General features: G+C 38.4%; 2 protein-coding genes across 6 annotated transcripts in view; one reads left to right on the top strand and one right to left on the bottom strand.

The window, feature by feature from the left end:
- The first annotated feature begins 48 nt into the window (after window positions 1-48).
- On the top strand, window positions 49-2,972 carry chac1 (ChaC, cation transport regulator homolog 1 (E. coli)). The gene is made up of 3 exons (XM_088648362.1): window positions 49-765; window positions 1,114-1,149; window positions 1,721-2,972. Exons 1-3 carry the CDS (start codon window positions 598-600, stop codon window positions 2,120-2,122), a joined length of 606 nt encoding a protein of 201 aa, XP_088504488.1. The 5' UTR covers window positions 49-597; the 3' UTR covers window positions 2,123-2,972.
- A 3,137-nt stretch (window positions 2,973-6,109) lies between these two features.
- The window catches only part of ino80 (INO80 complex ATPase subunit), a 55,789-nt gene continuing 39,982 nt past the window's right edge, over window positions 6,110-21,916 (bottom strand). For 3 of the 5 annotated variants that reach the window (XM_088648364.1, XM_088648363.1, XM_088648365.1), the window contains exons 27-36: window positions 19,866-19,993; window positions 13,633-13,727; window positions 13,056-13,128; window positions 12,035-12,193; window positions 11,523-11,625; window positions 10,714-10,802; window positions 9,958-10,113; window positions 9,219-9,378; window positions 8,820-9,035; window positions 6,110-8,421 (exon numbers count right to left, since the gene is read on the bottom strand). In XM_088648364.1, coding sequence (XP_088504490.1) covers window positions 8,207-8,421; window positions 8,820-9,035; window positions 9,219-9,378; window positions 9,958-10,113; window positions 10,714-10,802; window positions 11,523-11,625; window positions 12,035-12,193; window positions 13,056-13,128; window positions 13,633-13,727; window positions 19,866-19,993 — 1,394 coding nt within the window. In that variant the 3' untranslated portion in view covers window positions 6,110-8,206. The remainder of the gene's footprint in view (window positions 8,422-8,819; window positions 9,036-9,218; window positions 9,379-9,957; window positions 10,114-10,713; window positions 10,803-11,522; window positions 11,626-12,034; window positions 12,194-13,055; window positions 13,129-13,632; window positions 13,728-19,865; window positions 19,994-21,916) is intronic. The other 2 variants (XM_088648366.1, XM_088648367.1) reach the window with 2 other exon arrangements.

Genomic DNA, 21,916 nt, shown 5'->3' on the forward strand with positions numbered 1-21,916 from the left:
AATCTCATTCGTCCAAAATATCATGTAGGAAGCAAAGGGGGACAACAACAAATACATGTGCCAAGCCCTTGGGTATTATAAAGGCGAGCAGACAGTGGTGACACCGTTATTGGTCTTAACTAGAAATACTACAAGTGTTGTATGTGTTTTACGGACAGGGTGTTGACTTTCATCAATACTCCGAGAAGTCTCCCAGATCGGCAGATTTTAAAACCACAAGTGAACTACCTTCTGATTTATTGTAACATACTTTTTAGAAGGAAACGAGAGACGAAACGGCGAAGAAGTAAACAGGAGACGAAACGGTGCTTTTCTGGGGAAAAGTCAAAATCGACTACATCGATTTTAGAAGCAAGGATTCTCCGAAGACGTGAAAATGCAGCAAAACTAATGCCTCGGCTTCGGTATCCTACAGACCGACAGAGACTGCATTATTGCATCAGAAAAACGCCAACTGCGATACAGTCGGTTTTAAATTCACATCGTAATATTATTACGGCTCAGACATTTGCCACCCGTGCTTCTGCTACGTGACCGAAGAAAATATTAATATTTAAACTTGTCACCCCATTGTTGTAATACAATCAGGAAACCAAAATGAAACTAAAAGAAACAACAGCGAAATCCAGTGTGTGGATTTTCGGGTACGGTTCTCTAGTTTGGAAGCCTGACTTCAAGTTCAGCAGAAGTAAAGTCGGCTACATCCAGGGTTACAAGAGAAGATTCTGGCATGGAGACAATTTTCATCGAGGCAGTAACGAAATGGTAAGACACTTCACATTAAAAATACTTGTCGTCCTGTGCATCACTTCTGGCTGCACATACGGAACGTCGCCTAAATCATGAAACATTTTAATGGTGCTGTTAGTGTATTTTGTCATATCAAATAATCTGTTATAATTGTCACCGTGACATTTTGCTTTTAGTGTTTTGTCAATTGATAAAAAGATGCCTCCCGACTATTAAAGATGCAGACCATTATTGTACATTTATGCAGCCATTACATCAGCAAATTCCATCATCTCTGGGGAAAAAAAAACTCTTGCGTTGTTGTACCCATGAATTTGTGTTTAGTGTATTGTACTAATTTGTCTTTTTTGTTCCTCTGCGTAGCCTGGGCGAGTGGTGACACTACTGGAAGATCATGACGTAAGTGTTCCATTTCCGGCTCTTCCTGTTACTTGTATTTGTGACCCAAATAAGAAAGATACTGAATTTATGGTATCGTGTTTGAGTTTGGATTTTAATGGTTTTAGTCCGCAGCTGTTTTTGATGTATTATAGGTGCTCTAGGTATTATAAGGCCTTAATGCTGTAAAGTTTACACTTAACTACCGTGTCACTAGTTATATGCAGAAGAAAAAGGAGAATTGGAAGAGTATAAAATTTCAACCTAATTAAATTAAAAGTGTTAGTGTTGATAATAATACAGTACGTACCTTAAAGAGCATGTTTCACACGCATTTTAACTGAAATGATAGTATTCAACAGATTAACTGTAATGTAATAGGGATCACAGACATGTTAACATTTGAGTAGGTGAAATAAAAGCCAGTACTGTATGTGCAAGATTTATTAAAACGTGTACTGTATCATCTTAGGTCCTCACATGGTAATGGTATTGCATAGAATAGTTGCACAAGGATCTTCATAATCTTCAAATGATAGGGGAGGATGACTTCAGAAAGAGTACTTACAGACATGTTTCTGTGCCATTCCAGGCTTGCACATGGGGCATGGCCTACGAAGTCACCGGTGCTCAGATTGAAGAGTCTCTCAAGTATCTGAATGTAAGGGAGAACGTCCTGGGGGGTTACGTGACCAAAGTGGTGGAGTTCTTCCCCCGTGATGACAACGAGCCATCAATTCTGGCCCTGGTTTACATTGCTACCTCTGACAACCCAATCTACCTGGGGCCAGCCAGTCCTGAGGAGATAGCAGCACAGATTGCCATCAGCAGTGGCAAAACTGGACATAACATTGAATACCTCTTACGGCTAGCAGATTTCATGAGGGTCTGTTGCCCAGAAGTGAAGGATGACCATTTGTTCTCCATTGAAGCCGCCATGTTTTCCCTGATGCCATACTTGATAACATCAAAGCGGGCAATCCCTGTTCTGTAAACATGCTCACTGTGGCAGAATCCATTAACTAAAATGTCTTTAGCAATCCAAACATAAACAGGCTCTCAGTGTCATATTGGCTGTAAGCTAAGTCTTGTATTTACTGTACATGCCAAGCTGCATATCCATCTTGGTTAATATTTGTTGGACCATATCAACCATTGTCTGTATATTGGTGTAACAGTATGGTACGCATGTCCAACAGTAATAAGTAATAAGTGTATTTCAAATGTTATTGAAAAGACTGGGGATTGTGCAATATTAGTTGTATTAATATTTTTTTGCTGCTAGGTTGAAGAGGTCAGAGCCTATGAAATAAAACAATTAATTGTAAAGTTACAGTGGAAGGTTGATGATCTTCATTTTCATATATCCTAGTACTGTTCCTTATAGGGGTACTCTCTGCGGTGCCAAAAGCTGAATGCTTGGATTAAACAGCTGTACGAGCTGTGTTGACACCTCAGGTTTTAAAGTAACACTAAAAGATCAAGGGTTTGGGGCACAATTACCAATAATGATTGATTAACTTTGAAAAAGAACATTGATTAGATGTCCACAGGTGAAGATATAACCCTTGCTTTTATTTGTGGTGGTATACAAATGTTTTTGTTCCTGGATTATAGCCTTAATTTTTTTATTTAAATTGGATGGACAATTTTATATTATAATAATAATATAATATATAATTAATATTATTAATTATAATATAATTTTATATGATCCCTTCAAGCAAATGTGTAGGACAGAAACATCTTTTACTGTACTGATATACTTTTCTTGTAAAAGGAAATATTGTATTGTCAGTTTTATTTTTTATATTGTATGTAATAATAAAAAATACAAAATTAAATGTTAAATTGTATAATTGGACTCCTCCTACCCTGCAACTAAAAGAATATTAAGTGCACAGAAGCAGAATTTTAAAAGTCAGTTAAGTTCACCCCAGAAACAATGCATGAACTACAACATTTTTTAAAACAATGCTTAAACCTCAAGAAGCATCTCTACTTATATAATCCACAATTACATTTTGTAACAAATGTGTCTCAAAATGCAGCACTGGTCTTCTTAAAACACCACTGCTTGTCATTTCATGTTAAAACCTTTTCTTCTTCAGAATTTCTGAAAATGTGCACCAGAGGTGATTGTTTTAATTAGGTTATTCCCTTTGATCTTTTGTTTAAAAATCTGCTTACTGATGCAAATGTTTCATCAGTCTCATCATATATACAACCACACCTTAGGTCGCATAAGGTTAGTTGGAGGGTTGGAAGTGTTAGTGTCTTACCTCAAAGAATGGTTACTTTCCCAAGTTTTGAAATTAATTCCTACATATAAAAACATACAGAAAAATGAGGGACCTCCTCAAGTACAGAACTAACGGGTCTGTCAAACCAGTCAATTACTGGCCAAATTAACACCTAACTTTGACAATTTCTAAACAGAAATGAGCAACATAAAATATGTTTATTTGGTTTACAATTGTAGTTTCAGTGCTATTTAATTAATTTAGCAGCTTATTTTAGTTCGGTAACCTTCAGAAAAAGACAATGCCAACCTAGTATTGGACTACGCATTGCAATATTACTTTATGAACACTTTCTTTCCATAATCAAACAGTGAAAAATAAAAATAATACCACGTGTGATTCATGTATAAACGTATGTTACCCCCGTTCTTAACAATACCCCCATATTGTTAAGCTTCTTCCACAAACGTCCTTGAATATTTTCTTTATTGTAAGCATTAATAAAGCACATAAACTCAAAAATGTAGGTTGCTATGATCACCTCTAAATATTACCTTTTTAAATCGGAGTGTTTTCAGATCTTCAAATGCAAAAACAGGGCCTAAAAGCCATGCATCAATTTAAGCTTATCCAACGGTAACGAGTCGCATAAAACATTAGATTTACATTATTTTCTTTGGGTTTATATCAGTTATATTCCAATTTGCCTACATACCTGCTGCTTGTATCCAACTTAACCTGAAAAAAAAAAACAATATAGTATAAGACAAATTAGGAATGGTACTGCACTTTTCAAAAGAATGTGTTCTTTGTTCATACATATGCATGTATACATATTGTGAATATAAATTTAAAATATTGTATCGTTTCACAGCACTGCAAGCACTGGCTTAATTCTAATTTCACCTTTTGCATTTGTAAAAACAAATATCTCATCATAACATAACAAGTACCAGCTTTTTAGCAAACCAAAACGTTTTGTATAATTGACACCCTTAAAAATCACCACACCTGTACTTGTTTCGTGACGTTAATGCATGAGTGTTTTCGTCTTTTGAACATTTTGTTACAAACAATGCTGCAGGCTAACTGCAGCTGTGGAAATACCTGTTACATTAACTGGAAATATAATTTTAAAAATAAAATCACGCAAATAACTTAAACTCTGGCTTCTGCCATTGCAATAAACACAGATATGTGTTCTGTATGTTGTCCCTTATTTTTAAAACAAGTTGAGCAACTTGTGTTCTTTCCTATTGCGGGTAAGGTACAGTAACTGCACTAATCCTTCAAATGACATACCTTAAGTTCTGCATTAATCAGCAAACTCGTAATGCAATAGAGAGGGATTTTTCAGCGAAAATCCTCAATATGTTTTTGAGCTACATTTTACCATCTGTGAGTGTTATGCGTTTTTGTTTAAATGCCGCAATGTCTTCTAAAATAAAGCAGGATTCAAACAGCCGTAAGTACAATGTCTCCCTTAAACACACTTCATGTTCAATCAGGTCTACACAACCATAGATCCTTGATTGACAATCGTAAAAGCCAATAGCATTTCTTCATTGTAGTAAACAACCAATTACAGAGGGGGTAATGGGCGTGGAAGCATGGCAGACTTGTCAGGTGATAGTAACAGACCCCAGACATTGGCTGTCAGTCATTGTTTGCTTGTAATAGTGTGTAATTCAAATACACAATGAAAGATGTCAAAGTATCTAATATATATATAATAAAACTGTGAGCATACGTGGAGTCAGATCCTGAACTAAAACAGTGAATTGCGTTCGTATCGATATGTTACGAAAAAGATAGACTGAAATGACTATGTACAGATCTGTTTTTTGTTGAAGTGTAAACATTTTATAAATAACCTTATTTCATTGATATTAATATAAATATTATTATTATTATTTAAACAAATGGTCAGGCCCAAACGCATCACAATTACTCAAGGATTGGCCTACTTTTCGGCTTGTTTTACATCTCTGGACGGGCTGGAAAACCGGATATTCCAATTGGCAGCCCTGGATGTTTTTAATAAATGAACAACACATGTCATGGGCTCCTGTACTGCAAGCGGGGAGATTTCGACACATCGTTTGAATGTGACCTTCTTACCTACTGAGAAGCAAGCGTCTCTTCCAATGAATCGGAGATAAACGATGAACTAAAGAAGAACAGCATGTTCCTTGGCTGTAAGCCAGTTCTCAGTGTTGGGATCAACATATACTGTGTTAAAGAAATTGATGACCAGTTATGTCCTAGTTGTACCAGGCTAGGGTAACAGGCCGTGTGTAAAAGTATCGCCTTAGGAAAGGTCTAATGTTGGTCAACAGAAGTAGGCTGAGACGACAGTTTTAACCTTTCCATCTTAGTTTAAAACCCGTCATTCTCCTGCAACCGCTGTAGTGAGATCGGAACTCACTATCACTATTTACTATTGTAAATACAGTACGCCTGTAAATATGTGTGTGTCAGTATGTCTAACACATCCGTCTTTCCAGACTGTTTGTTCATTTTTCGACAACAAGCTGGTGTCGGGACTGCTTTTTCTGACCATACATGAAATATTTAACCACCTCTTTTATATATATGCATAACGCTCAGGTTTCCAGAATATTTTAAATGATTGCCAATCCGTCTGGTGCTGGGCAAGCAGCCAGGCAGTCAACGTCAAAAAGAAATAATGTCCAGCCGACTAATTTCATGGACGTCATAGGAAACAAGAATGCACATTGTTTAAAATTATTAGCTAGCATTTATTTTGAACTTGTTTCTCCAGTTAGTAAAAGGACAGTTTATACATATTTACACATTTATCTATAAAAATAGACAAACATAAAAGGAAAAATAATTATAAGGGAGAAATATCTTCTAACTATGTACATTGAATTCAGGCAGCAAACAAAATATTTAATTGAAAAAAAATGTGGCATCTAGTCTTCATTGTATTTTGAAATGAACACTGGATTTTATCAAAATTTAGGATTGTAAATTTCAATTTAGGTTTAACGTTTCCTGATAAAAAGTAGGTTCACTACATGCAATAGTCACATTAACAGTTTTCCATCAGTTGCTTTCTACCATAGATCCATCTGATAATCCATGTATCTAGCAATTACTTGGTGATTGGTGAAGGTAAAACCTTTCAACAATACTGTGAGGCTTTCTTAGCAGTCCGTACATTTAAAAATACCCTTTCCATTTATATACCTAGAAAACTACCATTTCCAATGTGTTTAAAGTGACAAAAAATATATTTGATCCTTTTTTTCGGTCCATATGTTTTCAGTAGTGTAAAAGAATATTAAGAAAGGCCTCTTCCAAGTGTTTTCATCTAAACGTAAAATCTACATAGATTCATTTTATTTCCATTGAGATCAGTCCTACTTGCTGCTGATTTCGGGTACAATATTCAACAGATATTTCGTTTTGTAAAAAAATAAAGACTATAATACAAACATCTATTTGATTATTTGACAGGAGTAAACATTTTCGGCAATTTAGGGCCTTGCTGTGACAATGCCAGTCAGAAGTTCATATAAATTCTCACACTCTAGCTCCCTGTAGAACAGCAATGAAACTAATTGCAATGGCTTTAACCTTAAGTGGTGTCTTTGAACCGTAATTACATTGCTCCAGTTAGAATATCTTATCTAAGCTACTGAAAAACAAATAATCAAATATTGTTATCAATATTGTTTTTTTTTTAATGCCTCCTGGACTGTTTTCCCATTTTTGCATTCCAACAGATTACAAATAAGTACTAAATACAATCTATTCTGAATGTGGATCCCAGGAATGCTTCTCTTAAGCTTCTAAACACCAGATTCTTGCAACAATCACAAATTCAAAGCAGGTTTTGGATAATGGTAAAGTTGAAAAGTAAAAGCCTTTTCCATGCAGCTAGCAGTGCCCTAGCACAAATTTGGGTTATTATGTACCATGAAGGCCGACAATTAACAATTCAGGCTGCATTTTCCACATTTGTAATTGGAAATAATTTGTAGCACACATTTTTCTTATCAGAAATGCAGAAGGCTCTGTTACACATCACCTCGTACTTAACTTATAAAAAGGGTCCATGTACAGCACAAAAGAAAGTTCCTAATAATTGAACAAACGCAAAGGACTGTTGTGTTTAAGGTGTTTGAGGAAATTACAATGGACATACAATGGAAGTTAAAAAAAAACATTTTAAAGTTTGAAATACAGCTTCAAAAGCAACGTAATAAATACTTCACCCACAAGTGCACCTGGAAAGCATCTTGATGGAAATGGTTCAATTTTATTAGCCCTTTTATGAAGACTAGTTTCTTCAATGTGGCAGCTCGTGTACTATACAAACAGTATTTCACGACTCGACACTGGTGCCACATAACTGATAAATAGTTTCTCACAAGGCAAGTAACATTACATTATCCTGCAAGACGCAAGAACAAAAGAGAGGCAAAGTTTGAAGACCTGTACACACACTGGTAAAAAAAAAGAAAAGCAACACATTGGGGAAAAGCACATTATTCCAACAGAGCTGTTCAGTTCAAGTGCTCTGTTTGCTAAATCCAGCTCACACATTCCTCTGGGTACTCTGATTCCCACCAGGCCTCAGTTGTAATCCATTGTGAAAGACTGCTGCTTCTCAGGAAATGGTAGAGCATGTCTGGTACGTTTTTTCTGTTGAGGAACGTACTGTTCTAAACTTTAGTTCCTGGTTTACTGAATATGAATTGGACTCTTGACTTCCTTTCCACTGGGGCTCCATGTAAAATTAATCCGGTGAAGGATGGGGCTGAATGTTTTACAGAAGACGGCTGTGCAAGAGCAGATATTTGCTATCGTCCCCCTGGCGTAGTGGGTCCCTTGCTCTTCCTGGTTGGGGTCGGGGGATTGTGGGTGCTGGTATAGCTCAGGGCTTGTGGGCTGGGCGGGACAGCGCCGCTCTTGGCTTGCGGCGAACTCAGCGGGGAAGAGGTTCCTGTTGGCACAAAGGACGACGCACCAGAGGACCGTGCCAGGGAGGGCTGCAGAGCACTTCCAGCAGGAATACCTGAGGAGAACCATCACAACACATGGGGCTACCGTTCGACTTCCACCTTAACAAGTTCCCAGGAGGAATAAAGCTCATTAAACACGAGGTGATGTTTCTGAACATGAGCTGATCCAAATCTTAATTCTCATTCGGGGGTAAGAACTGTCATCTGGTATCGTTCTGCTTGTGCAGCACATGTGAAATTAGTACAGGACTGCTGCACATGGCATCCAAAGAATCTCTTGAAATGATTCTGATGCAGGCATCTGGAAAGTACAAGATGTTTCAAAAGGCAACTACGCTTTATACTTCGATAGCGCTGTTCTGCATACAAACCCCAAAAGGAACGGAGTGCTCTGTTGCCAGCCAGAGCAAACGGAATTAGAAGCCTAAGTGCTGAGGGGTGTTTGACGTACCTTTTGATACGCTATAACCGTAGGCAGCGTAAGCAGCGGCAGAAGCAGCCGCCGCCCCCGCCATGGCCCCGGCCATGGCTGCCGCGCTGCCTGCGGTAGACTTGCGGCTCCGCCCCTTCCCAGCAGTCTTGGTCCCTCCTCCTGAGCCCTTGGGACGCCCACGGCTCCGGCCTGACCTCCCGCGCCCGGGACTGGAAGTGTCCTGAGTAGAGACACCTGGAAACATCACGGAAAATGAACACAGCCGCTGGTTTTAGAAGGTTACTATTAAACACAGGCTTTTCAGTATAACCCTAGCTTGTTTTTTTCTGGCGATGGTCTCTGCATAGGTTTTCTTGAGCCGCGATGCATTATCGAGCGGGTTGTTCGCGAACTGATCCCACGGAGCCGTTTGCTTACCGTTCATGTTGTCGGAGACGGACCCCGTCACGGAGGCGGGGGAGTTGGTCGCTCGGGACTGAGGCGCAGAGGACATGGGGTCGTCCACGATCACCAGCATGTCATTGCTGCTCTCATCCGGGGGGATGGAGCCCGGCTGAAGTTCGCTGCTCAGAGAGATCTACAAAGACAGGCAGCGCCCAGGGTGAGACCAGGAGCAGGGAGGACCTCCAGGGCTGAACACAATACCTCAATAACACCTGCCCCTAAAATATGTGTCAATATGAGACATTGTTTTACATATAATTACATCTTACACCCATACGGACAAAGAAATAACTGTTTTTACAAATGAAACTATGCATTATTTCCAGCTTTCCTTAATTGTTTTCGGTGTTCTAAGGATTTCTGCAATAGAGCACTAGATTTACCACAATACACACTGATTCCCTGTAAACATTGCAGTTCTGTGTGAACTGTAACAGACCGCATGTTGAACATTCACATGCGGGTAACGTATGTTTGTGGAATAGGAAAACAGACCTGCCAGAGAAAACAAAGAGCAACAGTTTGTCACTTCTTTCTGGGTAATCCTCACACAGATACAGAAAAACAGTGCTAACAGAGTAGGAGAACATAAGGAGTATGTTATGATATGATCTTCAAGTAAAACGAGACCCCATACAAGTAGCAGTGTACATGGACTGTAACTCTGAATCATAATCTATCCCTAAATATTAGTAATCTGAGCCCAGCTCACCTCGCTGAATGGACTGGGCATTGCAGAGTCCACGCTGATGAAGGAGTCATCCCCGTCTGCAGAAAGGTTGGAGTTGTCTGCAGACGGCACGAAAGGAATGACAATATTCACTCCTTCCTTTCTCTTTTTGATATCCACCTCATCCTCCTTCTTCTTCTGGAAAGAAAAAAAAACACCAGATCTATCCCTACTGTTTAAAAATGTGCCACCAAGAATGATAAATATGAAAAATACATGTTATTTACAGAGCACGGGTGCTATGATTTTTTTTAAAACTAATGACCTGTCCTTGCATTTGTTGTTCTTTTAAAATCTTTATTCTGTTTGACTATGATAACAATTTGTCTTTCAGTACCATCTCGTTAATACTTTTTATAGGTTTTTACCTGGCAGTTCTGACCTGAATGTTACCCTAGTGTCAAAAGATGTTTTCTTTATATTTTTTCTTCCTATTTGTTGTACATATTGGGTTTTAATGGAATAAACAAAATCTAACAACACTTTATTAAACAAATTAACATTAGTCCTATTCTGGAGAGACCTACAAGAGTTAGTGAGACATTGCTTCCATTACAATAAAGGAAGCAAAACTTTAAATGGTACCAAAGGGGTTTTACAAGACAGGTTAACAGTTTCATTTAGCCACCTCAGAGGATTCACACCCACAACCTTATGCATCATCACTGATGAAGGAGCATAGTTCACCAACAGAAAGTAAAATTCTGTGTGGTGTGAGTTCTTGTGGAGATCTTGTACCTTTTCTGCATATTTCTCTCGCTTTCTTTTGCGGTCTTTCACCTTGTTGCATTCTTCCTGTTGTCTCTTTTCTTCCTGACGCTGTCTTACTGCAGAGGCAACAGCAGAAGAAAACTAAACAATCCACAAAGATAAAAAAGCACCTGGCCCAACTGTTGATTGTCAGTGTTGGTAAAACTTCATGGGAATTCGTTCTGTAGTTATGTTCCCTGTCATTATTCTGATGATCAGTCATCGTTACAGTATCCATTTTTTAAGATGTGATCAGTAGAGAATAATTACACATCAAACCTCCTGATAATGTTCTTTTGTTATCTTTTCATTTTAATTGTCTCTTGCCTATAACATCTTGATGAGATACAGTCCATCAATACAGTGGGTATGGAAATGCTGATTTAGCTTGATTGGTTTCACTGTGCAAGGCTACAATGTTATAACTTGCCTTCCAGATTTTTTCATAACCCCAATGAAATAGGAACGAAAAACATCATATAGTACAAAGGAGTTACAGATTAGACAGTGAGTACTCACTTCAATTCTAATAAAATATTTTAATAGTGTCATACAAGGTTATACTGTAATCATAATAGGACAGCGCATAACAACATTTATTCATACCCCTGTAGTTACTATTTTGTAAATCCTTCTCTAGGATTTGGATGGGATTATACTGACTAGACAATTATTGTGAGCTATGAGATTCTGACATTACAATAGGAAGGGCAGTGTATGCAGAGAGTTCACTGAATGAAACCATTATGTCGGCACCAGAAGTGTATAATAAAGAGTAAACAGTAGCAATAGCTTACACTTCTTCTCTAATTCCTCATCATCCAACAGCAAACTGACCACCTCTTTGGGTTTCAGTGTGTCTGGTTTGAAATTGCCACCTGAGATCACCATTCTCTGGATCTAAATGAAAGGAAACAGGAGAATGTCAAAACACTGGTCCTCTGTAACTGTGATACACCATTATTACTCCTTCTAAAGCAATAGTAAAGTAAAATGTCCACCAAAAGAACAAACCGCCGAGCTCAACTGGTTTGAAAATCATAGCTAGGGCGTAAAGCATGCTTTGAATAAAGGACAGAGGAGAGGGGTATCCAGAAGTACCCTTATTTATGTCACCTTGTATAAATCAAGCTGGCAAAAGCCCAAGATTGCAGTAAATACACAGATTTGTCTTATGAGGATGCGCAATTTGTAATATTTTGAGGTGCAATTTTAGCCAGTGCTTTCCAGTGCCGCTGTATCCCTTTCCTTTTTACGATTTTGCTCGTTAATATAGTTGTAATAAAGGGGACTCGTTTCCACAGGGTACCTCGCTCTTCTCCTTGGCGCGCTGCAGGATGCGCTCCTCGATGGTCCCCTTACAGATCAGCCGGTACACAGTCACCTGCTTGGTCTGGCCTAGCCTGTGGGCCCGGTCCATGGCTTGCTGGTCTACTGTGGGATTCCAGTCACTGTCATAGAATATCACCTGCAACACAAATCGCCAGTCAGCCTCCAGAAACACACGCAGAAGGGCCGTCATGCTGAAGAGACAGCGGGGGCAGAGCTCCCAGATGAAGCCAAACAGTCAAAAGCCACAGGTGTTTGCCATATCCCAGCAGTAAAAGCTGGTACCGTCTCACTGCGAGTTTAAACTCACGGGATGGTTGACTAACAATGCCTTTTTTCAATTAATAGTCAGGGTGGACATGGTACTGGCATGGTAGTCACCTTTCCATGCGCAATAGTGTAGTGTTGTAGGCAGGTAGCGTACTTGTTATTTTCGTGTTTACTTGTGTACACCACAAACAATTTATAAGCATTTTAAGGATGTTTGGGGAGTCTTTAAATTCACTCACATTTTTGAAATCATGTGAATATGGCCAAATGCTCCAGATAATTTTCTTATCCTCAAGTTCCTGTTAGCTATTCCCTAATATTGGAATATCAATATCGGTTTTTTTTTTGCCTTTTTTGTAAAATGTATTTGAATAGCACAACCAAGACCTTTTGGAATACGTGGAGGATCATTTGGTTACCAGCTTTTAATGTTTATTTTAGCATCACTTTTTAAAGCAATTTTCAGCCATAGCCTCACTGTCATGTTATTTATACTGACAACTGAGGTAAAACTCCACCCACTGATTTAATGGCATAGTGACTATTTTTATTAATAACCCTCATAGTTTTATTATATTCAATCATCTGAAGGTACCACTCAATTCAAGTAGTGAAACATGCAACAGGAACTAAAGTTGTCATTTATATCTATTCTCCCTTCTCTCTTTTTTCAGGGTGTTAGTGTGTTCAAAGTACCCGGTCTGAACTGAGAAACAGGAACACAGACTTACAGTATCGGCAGCCGTCAGGTTTATTCCCAGGCCCCCAGCTCTGGTACTCAGAAGGAAGACAAAGATATCTGTCCTGTAAAGGAGAAATATGGACACAATGGGCAGCTGTCTCAACAAAAGATGTTTGTGTACATGTGTGGTTCAAAGATTACAAGCAAGAGAACTTTTCTATGCCAAACATAGCTAAGAAAATATGCAACCTGGGGAACACACATATATATATAAATAAATACAGTATCTGCTGTAATGTTGCCATTTTAAGTATCCAAGCCAAGTCTCGGACTGGAATCCAGCTTTAATGAAAAAAACATACCTGACTGATTACATTAGTTTTTGGATTCGAACTCTAATAAGACTCGGATTACAATCTTAATGCAATTCTTGTAACACTGATAGGTTTCTATGTGATTACTCATTGACAAAAATACTAGATAGACAGGCAGTCATCAATGCCATCAACTATACATTTGCACATGGCTGCCCACCACAATTCCGTTCTGACCATTGTTTCCTTAATAAAGAGAAAGTATTTCCTTACAGAAGAAAATCAGTATTTCACTGACAGACTGTTACTTACCGACTCTGGAAGTCTGCCACCATGTCACGCCTTTCTGAAATCTTCGATGAGCCATCAAGTCTCATGTAAGTGTGCTTACGGTAAACCATATACTCCTAAAAAAAGGAAAGGAAAAGGCAACAATTAAAGAAAAAGAAACCAACAAGCCGGTGTAGTACATTTAGTTAACCCCATAGTCTGTATACTCATTACATAGCATTTACCCTTGAGAGCGTTTTTCTGTATGCAGTGTTTCAATCCACTACAGCAGAGATCATTTCCCTGCATATGGATTGAAAAAAACGATCTCCATGAAGAGTGGAACTGGCACGGTTGATTGGACTGGGCATCCTAAGGCTTCCCCATAACTGCCTTGTTGTGCCTTGTTTTTTAACCCCATAAAAACAAAATGGCAAATAACTACACAAGGAAAAGGATTGCAGTTGAAAAAACATTAACATCTGTAGCTAAAAACATGAAAATCGTTACTTATTTCAGCCGCATGATATCTAGAGATTCATTAAGGGGTGCAAATGAAATATTTAAGATATACACAGGCATCCGTTTTCTTAAAGGAAACCTCAGCATTTAAAATATGAGTCAATGGCTGATTGTCTACTCGAGAACTAATGCCTGTCTCTTCCCTGGCTCCTGTAATTTTTCTGCTGCTGTGTCTGGCACAGAACAACATCCATAGTAAATCTCACAGGAATTGCTTTTGGTTGTCTTCTGCCAAGAAACCACTTTTTTCTCCTCTTATGATCCTTTCAGTGCTGATGAAAACTTGCCTCTTGTCAAATAAAAATCTCTTCAGCATACCTGGGCTTGGCAGTTCTCCCAAAAGAACATCTTCTACAGAAAAGTGAATTAGCACATTCAATAGCTAAAAGCTTATTAAAACAGTTTTCTTTCAGACATGTAAGTGTCAGCTTGTCGGCTACAGACACTTACTGGAACTCTCAAATAATGCTGTTTTTAGAACCAGGACTGAAAGACCTAGGCAGCCACCCTCTGGCTTTACTGAGAAATGGCATTGAACAGATTTATCAGATGAGGACAGATTAAAAAGCATAATAATATATGCGTTTAGGCCAGAAGAGCTGTACAAGCATTTGGTGTTACCTATACTGCTTTATACATCTTCAACACTAAACAATCAGAGACTACAATGTGTCAGTAACACAACCCTCATTCTCATTGGTAAGAACAAATCTTTTGTAGTGGTCTATATTTTCCTTTAAACTTGATACAGTCCAGATATTGTCATTCCTAGTCCCGGAGAGCAACAGTTCAACAGGATATACATGTCACTTTCAATGATGAAGTTACCATGACTTACTTTTTCAACAATTTAGTAATTTGCTCTGTCGAATCAGGAGTGGAAAACGTCTTTAGATGCTACGGGGTGTGTATTATATTACTCCAAAGGATATCTCAATTACTTCTTTAAACAAATGCCTTATTGTAGTTGTTAATTGTTCCACATCTTTATACCCTGTTGATTTCCGAGTGATCTACTCTACATACCTGCTGTATATAGTTTTCCAGAATAGTGAAGGGCAACCACGAGCTTAAAGAAGTTTAGACAACTGTAGACATGGGTCTGTTATTCATAGACATCTTAATAAGTTTGTGTCCCCAATCCAACAATGCATCTGCATACAAGGTGAATTGGTTGTTTAAATACAATGGAAATAAGTACAATGGAAATAAAAAAAAAACGTAATAAAAAAACTCATACAAAACAGTGAGGTAACTGAATTGCAAAACTATAGCACATTATTATGTTTACCTTTTATATGATATCTTCTCTAGAACATAACATGACTATATGTTTGATATCACAAATACATGCTATATTGCACAGGTATAATTCCACCTTTAACATGAGATCTACTCTTTCAGGTCTTCAGGTTATGACAAAAGACTCCTTGTTTGTGGAGCTCATTGCACTGGTGCACTGGAGACTGAAATCATCAAATCACTATAGTTAAAGATGGTTTCTAATCAAAAACTTTAATTCCATTACTCTGTTGTTGTATTATCTGGTGGTGATATAATGCACTGCAGAAGAAGCTATAAAAATATGAACCATTAGCCAGGCATAATTGCAGATATAATGATTCACAGACAACTTATTGGAATTAGAACTTGCCAAACAACTTTTAAATTAACTTTAGTCTGAGTAGCTCAATAGAAACCATTTGTCAGTCCTGTCTAGAAATCATATTCCCCCATAGCAAAGATTTTAACAAAGTGAGTAACAGTCACATGTTACTACCTGCAAACTGAGAGTTCCTACTTCATACAATAATAGTTTGTACACTTTAGAATATACTGTCTGTTCTTAAATAAAATACTTAAAAAGAATATACAGATTGTTATGAATGCCTTCAGTATTTCCACATGTTTTTCTTTAATGTGTGAAATCCAGACAAGCTCTCTTCTTGATTATAACTGAGAAGAACTAGACAAAAATACTTCATACTGAATACTCACATGCTGGTACCATTCAGATATTCACCACTCACCCATCTGTTTCCTCAAACTTATCTGCCTTTTTTTCAGTCTCCCCAGAGTCGATGCTAAACTGTGGCCTTTAACCAGTACAATATGATCCTTCAGTGTGCTCTTTCATTGCTATGGCAATAGAAAGGAAGCCGAGCTCTTGAGATTTGCATTGACTGTGAATAAACTAAAACAATCAAGCAGGTAGACTCATATCCTCTTTCCCCACTAACACCATCTCTAGCTATATGAACCACGAATAAGCAGAAACTCACTCTAATATACAGTTTCGGGTGTATATTTCTGAATGCAAATTTCAGTTCTGTTTTCCAACAGGTCTGTAACATTCATGTAATGATATGTTCATTTTGTAACTACTGCCTTCAAGTTCAAACATATCATGCTCAAGTTATCAACGTTGTTTGAAACCAGTTTCAATTTGAAATATTATGTTCGGCAATATACTTTAACATTATATTTGACAATACACTATAAATTCACTTTCAAGTGTTTTAACATAAACTGACTAAATGGTACAAAAATACTTCCTCAAATATTATATAAGACATTTACACACTTGCTAAAATGGGTACAAAGCATGGTAGAATAAATAAAAAAACATGATAAACACTCTTTGACCTTTTTATTTCCTAACCACAGCTGTTGATTTACTTTTTTCAGTAGAGGACATATTCCCCTGGGTACTGTAAGAGAGCATAATGCACACAGTATATAACAAAAGAACACAGATCAGCAAATACAAAACACATGGCTGATGCCATTATCCAGACTTGGGTCTGAGCAGGCTTACATGTGAAAGCTCAATTAGATTACACGCACAGTGCAGCTCACCACACACTTCAAACAGCCCTTGGTCTCTCTCACATTTGGAAGTGAATTCCAGGGTTCTGCTCTCAGTAAAGGAGTTATAGTCATTCACAGTACCTGGTTTTCGTTTTCTGCCCAGGTCATCACAGGTGTTTTATTTTACTGAGCCTAGTATAACCCATTCAAACAATGCGCATGTCACACTTATCCTATAATGGTCTGGTCCTTCTGTTGTGTGTTCTTTTCTGTTTGGGAGTCTATGAATGGCATGGCTGTAAATGTCTGTGGCTCTTGTCACTCTTCAGTCCTCCACAGAAAGGCCTGACTCTCAGCAATCTGTCTGGCTGATCACTGGAGCCCAAATAATCATTCTAAATCTCAAGGCAATATTTATATTCTCAAGGTTTTAGTCAAGGCAATATTTATATTCCGTTTGTAGCACCCTTACTTTTACTGTGAAATAGTCACCAGTAACAGTTCTTACGAGCTCCCTAGGAAAACAACAATAATGTCATCAGAGTGCTTCTTAAACCTCTGTGTTTCGTGCAGAAATCACTCATATCTAACAATCCATCAAACACACAGCCTTCAACCCTCAGTGCACAAAACACGCTACAGAGCTGCTGAAAGTGAAATTCATCCAATGATCTGATGAAAAATTATAGAAGAAAGAGAATACTGAAACTTCCAAAGGTAAGCACAATTGCCAATATGTTACTGCTATTCTGTCCATTCACAAGCCTGGCTCAGACCGGTGCTGCCTAACGTAAATTGGAGGGTATTGTTTTTACTGGAGCTGCTCTCTCAGGGCACTTCACTAATCCAGGCAGCCTTTCCCCTCTTTGTTTGGTAGCAGGCTTCCACTCCCTCCCTCTGTCTGTGCCCTGCTCTCTTCCACTCGCTCACACACCTGCCTAATGAGCCGCTAGCGCTGCAGCTGAGACCACACTAATTACCAATTTTCCACACTGATAAATGTGTTCCGCAGAAGGCAGAGTGGGGGGTGGGAAGGGTCGACACCCCCTTGCAGTTGGAGGAGCTTCACCTCTGCATAGCCAGGAGAACTATGGACGTTTTCCCAAAGCGTGCAGTCAAATCAATGATATTGATTTTGGATCTAAGCGCTGTGTGGATCTTTTGATCAAATAACTGGGTGATACTTGACAAGACAGGTTATAGTCACCGTGCAATCCATAACGTTGTGTGTATCCAGACACTTAGTGTGCTCTGACACTAAGCCAGTATGCTCTGATGTTCAGTTTATGCCAGAACACACAGAATGCATTTCGAAGGTGTTTATTTTTCTTCCAAGGCCCGAGCTGCTTTTCCCTCAACACCTCAGCAGCTGATTTGCCTATTCAGCTCCTCAAGCACAGTTTACAGGTGACCACTTGTCCCTGTCATTTCACTCCTGCAGTTCCCCAAATGATATGCCTGTATATGGTTACGGATGTATTTTCACCTTCTGTTAAACGAGACATCCCAACAATATTCTTTTCAACTGATGGGAGGTGAGGCTTACAATAATCATAACTCCAATACTCAATGTAATTATGGACAATAACGATAAAGGGTTTTGCTAAATTGGAATCTAGTGAAGACTCAATGAGTGCTAATTGCTATTTTAAAGGAAGATATGTCCCTGTAAAATCAACAAAAATGTAGACCACTAAACATTGAGGATCAATAAAAATATGCATGTTCATGCTTTTATTTGTATTCATGATTATAGTTTCAAAAAAACAAATACAGTGCTAAAGCAATGTGTTTATTGATTGTGAGGAGAGTTATATATGTGGTATCTGCCTATTAACAGTGAAGGAATTAAAGAGGCCCATAGAGTGACATCTAGTGGTGAAAACGTGACGTGTTGTAAAACTCCCGTTGGATCCAAAAACAACACTTAATTCTAAATCACACAACAAGCTCCCTTGAACACTCATTTTTAGGTTTCGGTTCAAAAGGCTAGAGAAATGAAAAATCACCAACAAAGAATAAAATCTTCACTAAAATAAAACTGATTTAGGCAACTTAGGTGTTAAGTAGAGCTGTATTTAAATCCCTGTTTTTGTAAAATGTGAACTGATTTTGGTTTGAAGATTCTTTTACATCCATCAACCAGATATACTTTAGTAATAAGAAGAATACAATGTTATCTGAGTGCTTTTCAAGAAAGTCAAAATGCAGTCCAAAATACAACGAGAGCAAAAAGAAAGCGCAGTAAATTCACTTAGTGAAGCCAAGAGTAAGACTAGGTGACATTAACAGCTTTAATAAAAAAGATAGCTCTGTAAGAAGGTTCTGAAAACAATGACTGTTGAAAATCCCTAGTGGGTTTGGACAGTGGCCTCCCCACCAGCAAGTGGTGATGCACATAAGAAGGCTCTGTGTGTGAAGCCTCGTTTTCAAATGAGTAAGGAGGCCAGAATCGTCAGATCTGAGGTTAAGTGCTGGGCTACACTCAAGCACTAAGTACTTAAGATAACCTGGAGGTTAACCGTTTAAGGCCTTGTATGTGTGAAGGGGAACATTCCATTCAGCTCTGAATTTCACAGGGAGCCAGTGCTCCCATATAGAGGATGGGAGATATGTGTAGATGCAAAGTACTTTTAGTTAGTACAGAGGCTGCTGAATTCAGGACATACTGGAACTTAATAGCTTAGAAGATACTCCAGTAAAGCATTATAGGAGTCTATTTCAGACCAAATACCGACATTTGTCAATATTTCAGCACTCAGCTTTTGGTTCTCAATATTAAAGATTAGCAGCAAACACAGGCAATGAAACGAACAGCTTTTTGCATTTGGCAGATTTGAGAAACGAAGTCAATCTGTACAGTGTGTAGTCTGCATATTCAAATCAATAACGGCCTGCTTTCTGTACCCCCAGCAAAAACAACAGAAAGATGTTGCCTTTACCTCCAGCAGGTCAATCATTCGTGTCATCTGGGAGTAGATAAGGACCCTATGACCTTGGGATTTCAGCCTCGTCAGAAGCAGGTCTAGGGTGTGCAACTTCCCGCTGTCTGTGATCAGAGTCTCCTTGTCTAAAGAAAATGGCAGAAAACAGGGAAATCGTTCATCACTGATCCTAGGATCTGGATTCACCCAAAACAATATGGTTCAAAACATACAAGACACTGACAATATTTGTAAAGTTGTGTACAAAGGATTCAAGATCCTCCCAAGATATGTTTAATTACATTTCCTGATTAAATGTGGAGTACAAAACTTAACAGGAAGCAGCTTTGTAACTTGCGTTAATTAGTCAAGAATGATGTGCACCTACAACTGCAATTGAAGGGATGATCAGTTTCAAACAAAATCTATTAATATCATCAAGCAAAATAAACCCTGATAGAAATTTCAAACTTCCTTAAGTACAAGACATTTCAGATTCTGTCTCCAAGTCACACAATTGCCAACACAATCTAACTAATAAGAGCATAGACGTAATTAGTCATATGTGAACTCCATGCTAATGGAAAATGAAAGAAGCCCGAATAATGGAATAAGAAGTAATAAACAGTAATTCGTAAATAAGGGCTCTGAGTGTTTGGAGCGAAACTGCAGTGACCCTGATGGAGGTTAGTCTCATGCCCTAGGATATGAAGGCGCAGCTGGCTTGGTCCAGAGATACGCTGTAGCCAGCTGTGCAGGACCAATGAGGAATGTGCAGAGTTACATTATCATGCCCTTCCACCAAATCAGCACTAATGTGTGTCAATTAGTGCATAAGAAGGAACTGTGTGGAAGGGGCGAGGCTGGGGGGCTGGGCATGCACATGCCAAACGTTGACCATCAGTTTTAGAAGCCCACAGTACCCTGGCTCTCAAATACTTGAATCTATAAAAAACACAGTAGTACAAACAAAAACGTGCATGGAAAACACAGAACTAGAACTACGCTACTGTGACAGAACCACTTCTACAATGATCCTTTAAAATGTTTATTAAAATATTACTATACAATTTATATCATCTCTGTATTGGATTATACAGATTATATCGCACCAATTTATAATGTACAAATATGGAAACCCGAGTTTGTTCAAGGGGATGTTTCTTGACAAATTGGGGAAGGATTTGATTTAAGGATTGAAAATCCACAAAGGCATTCACACAGTCAGTCCAATGGATGTCTTAAGATTCAACAGATTGAAGATTGAACAACATTCAAAAAAAGTCCAGAGGACATAATTGAAACTTGTGCAGAAGTGCATTCAAACTGCAAACAGGAGGAACTTCTACACACAACAGGCTATGGTAGACAGCTATAACCAGTTACCCAGCCTTTGTGTAGAAGATGTTGACCTCTAGACAGGATTCTTGGAACTGAGCTGAATTACCTCCCGTTTGTAACCTTTCTTATGTTCTTGTGTGAACCTTAAACTGTTTTAGAATAAAGACATTGATGATACATGAATCTCAGCATCTTTCAATGTTACAGCATTTTAAGGCAATCAAAGCATTCCTTATGTTGCACTCTAAAGTAATTTTAATGTAAAAGACTGCAGTGAACAGTACCACATGCAGCTCTGCATGAAAGACGTGATTGAGTTATCTGGTACTGCAGCTTTCACCTGCATGCTAATGTGCACTAGCGCTGAACCCTGACCTCTGACACAATCAGGTCCTGTAGGGGGTCAAAGGCCATTCTCTCATAGTGTTAAACAGAAACTAATTACAGATCTGGGATTATTCCAGGAGGTCTGTGTTCATCAGTGTATCCCAAAACCAGAAGCAAATCCAAGAGCAAAGTCCTGTCTACAAAAGAGCCCCTAACTGAGTACTGGATATTTACTGTATATGTAATAATCATGAAGTATTCATTAATCTAAGTTGATATGTCTACATTGCTTAAGATGGTATTTTAAGATGAAGTGTCTATTAAGCTCATATACAAAAAAAATACTTTGGAATTTATGTCCTTGACCTGAAAATATATTTTACTGAGAACCATTTCTTCTC

The sequence above is a fragment of the Lepisosteus platostomus genome, chromosome 10, assembly GCF_059453375.1.
Source record: "Lepisosteus platostomus isolate fLepPlt1 chromosome 10, fLepPlt1.hap1, whole genome shotgun sequence".
NCBI classification, from domain to species: domain Eukaryota; kingdom Metazoa; phylum Chordata; class Actinopteri; order Semionotiformes; family Lepisosteidae; genus Lepisosteus; species Lepisosteus platostomus.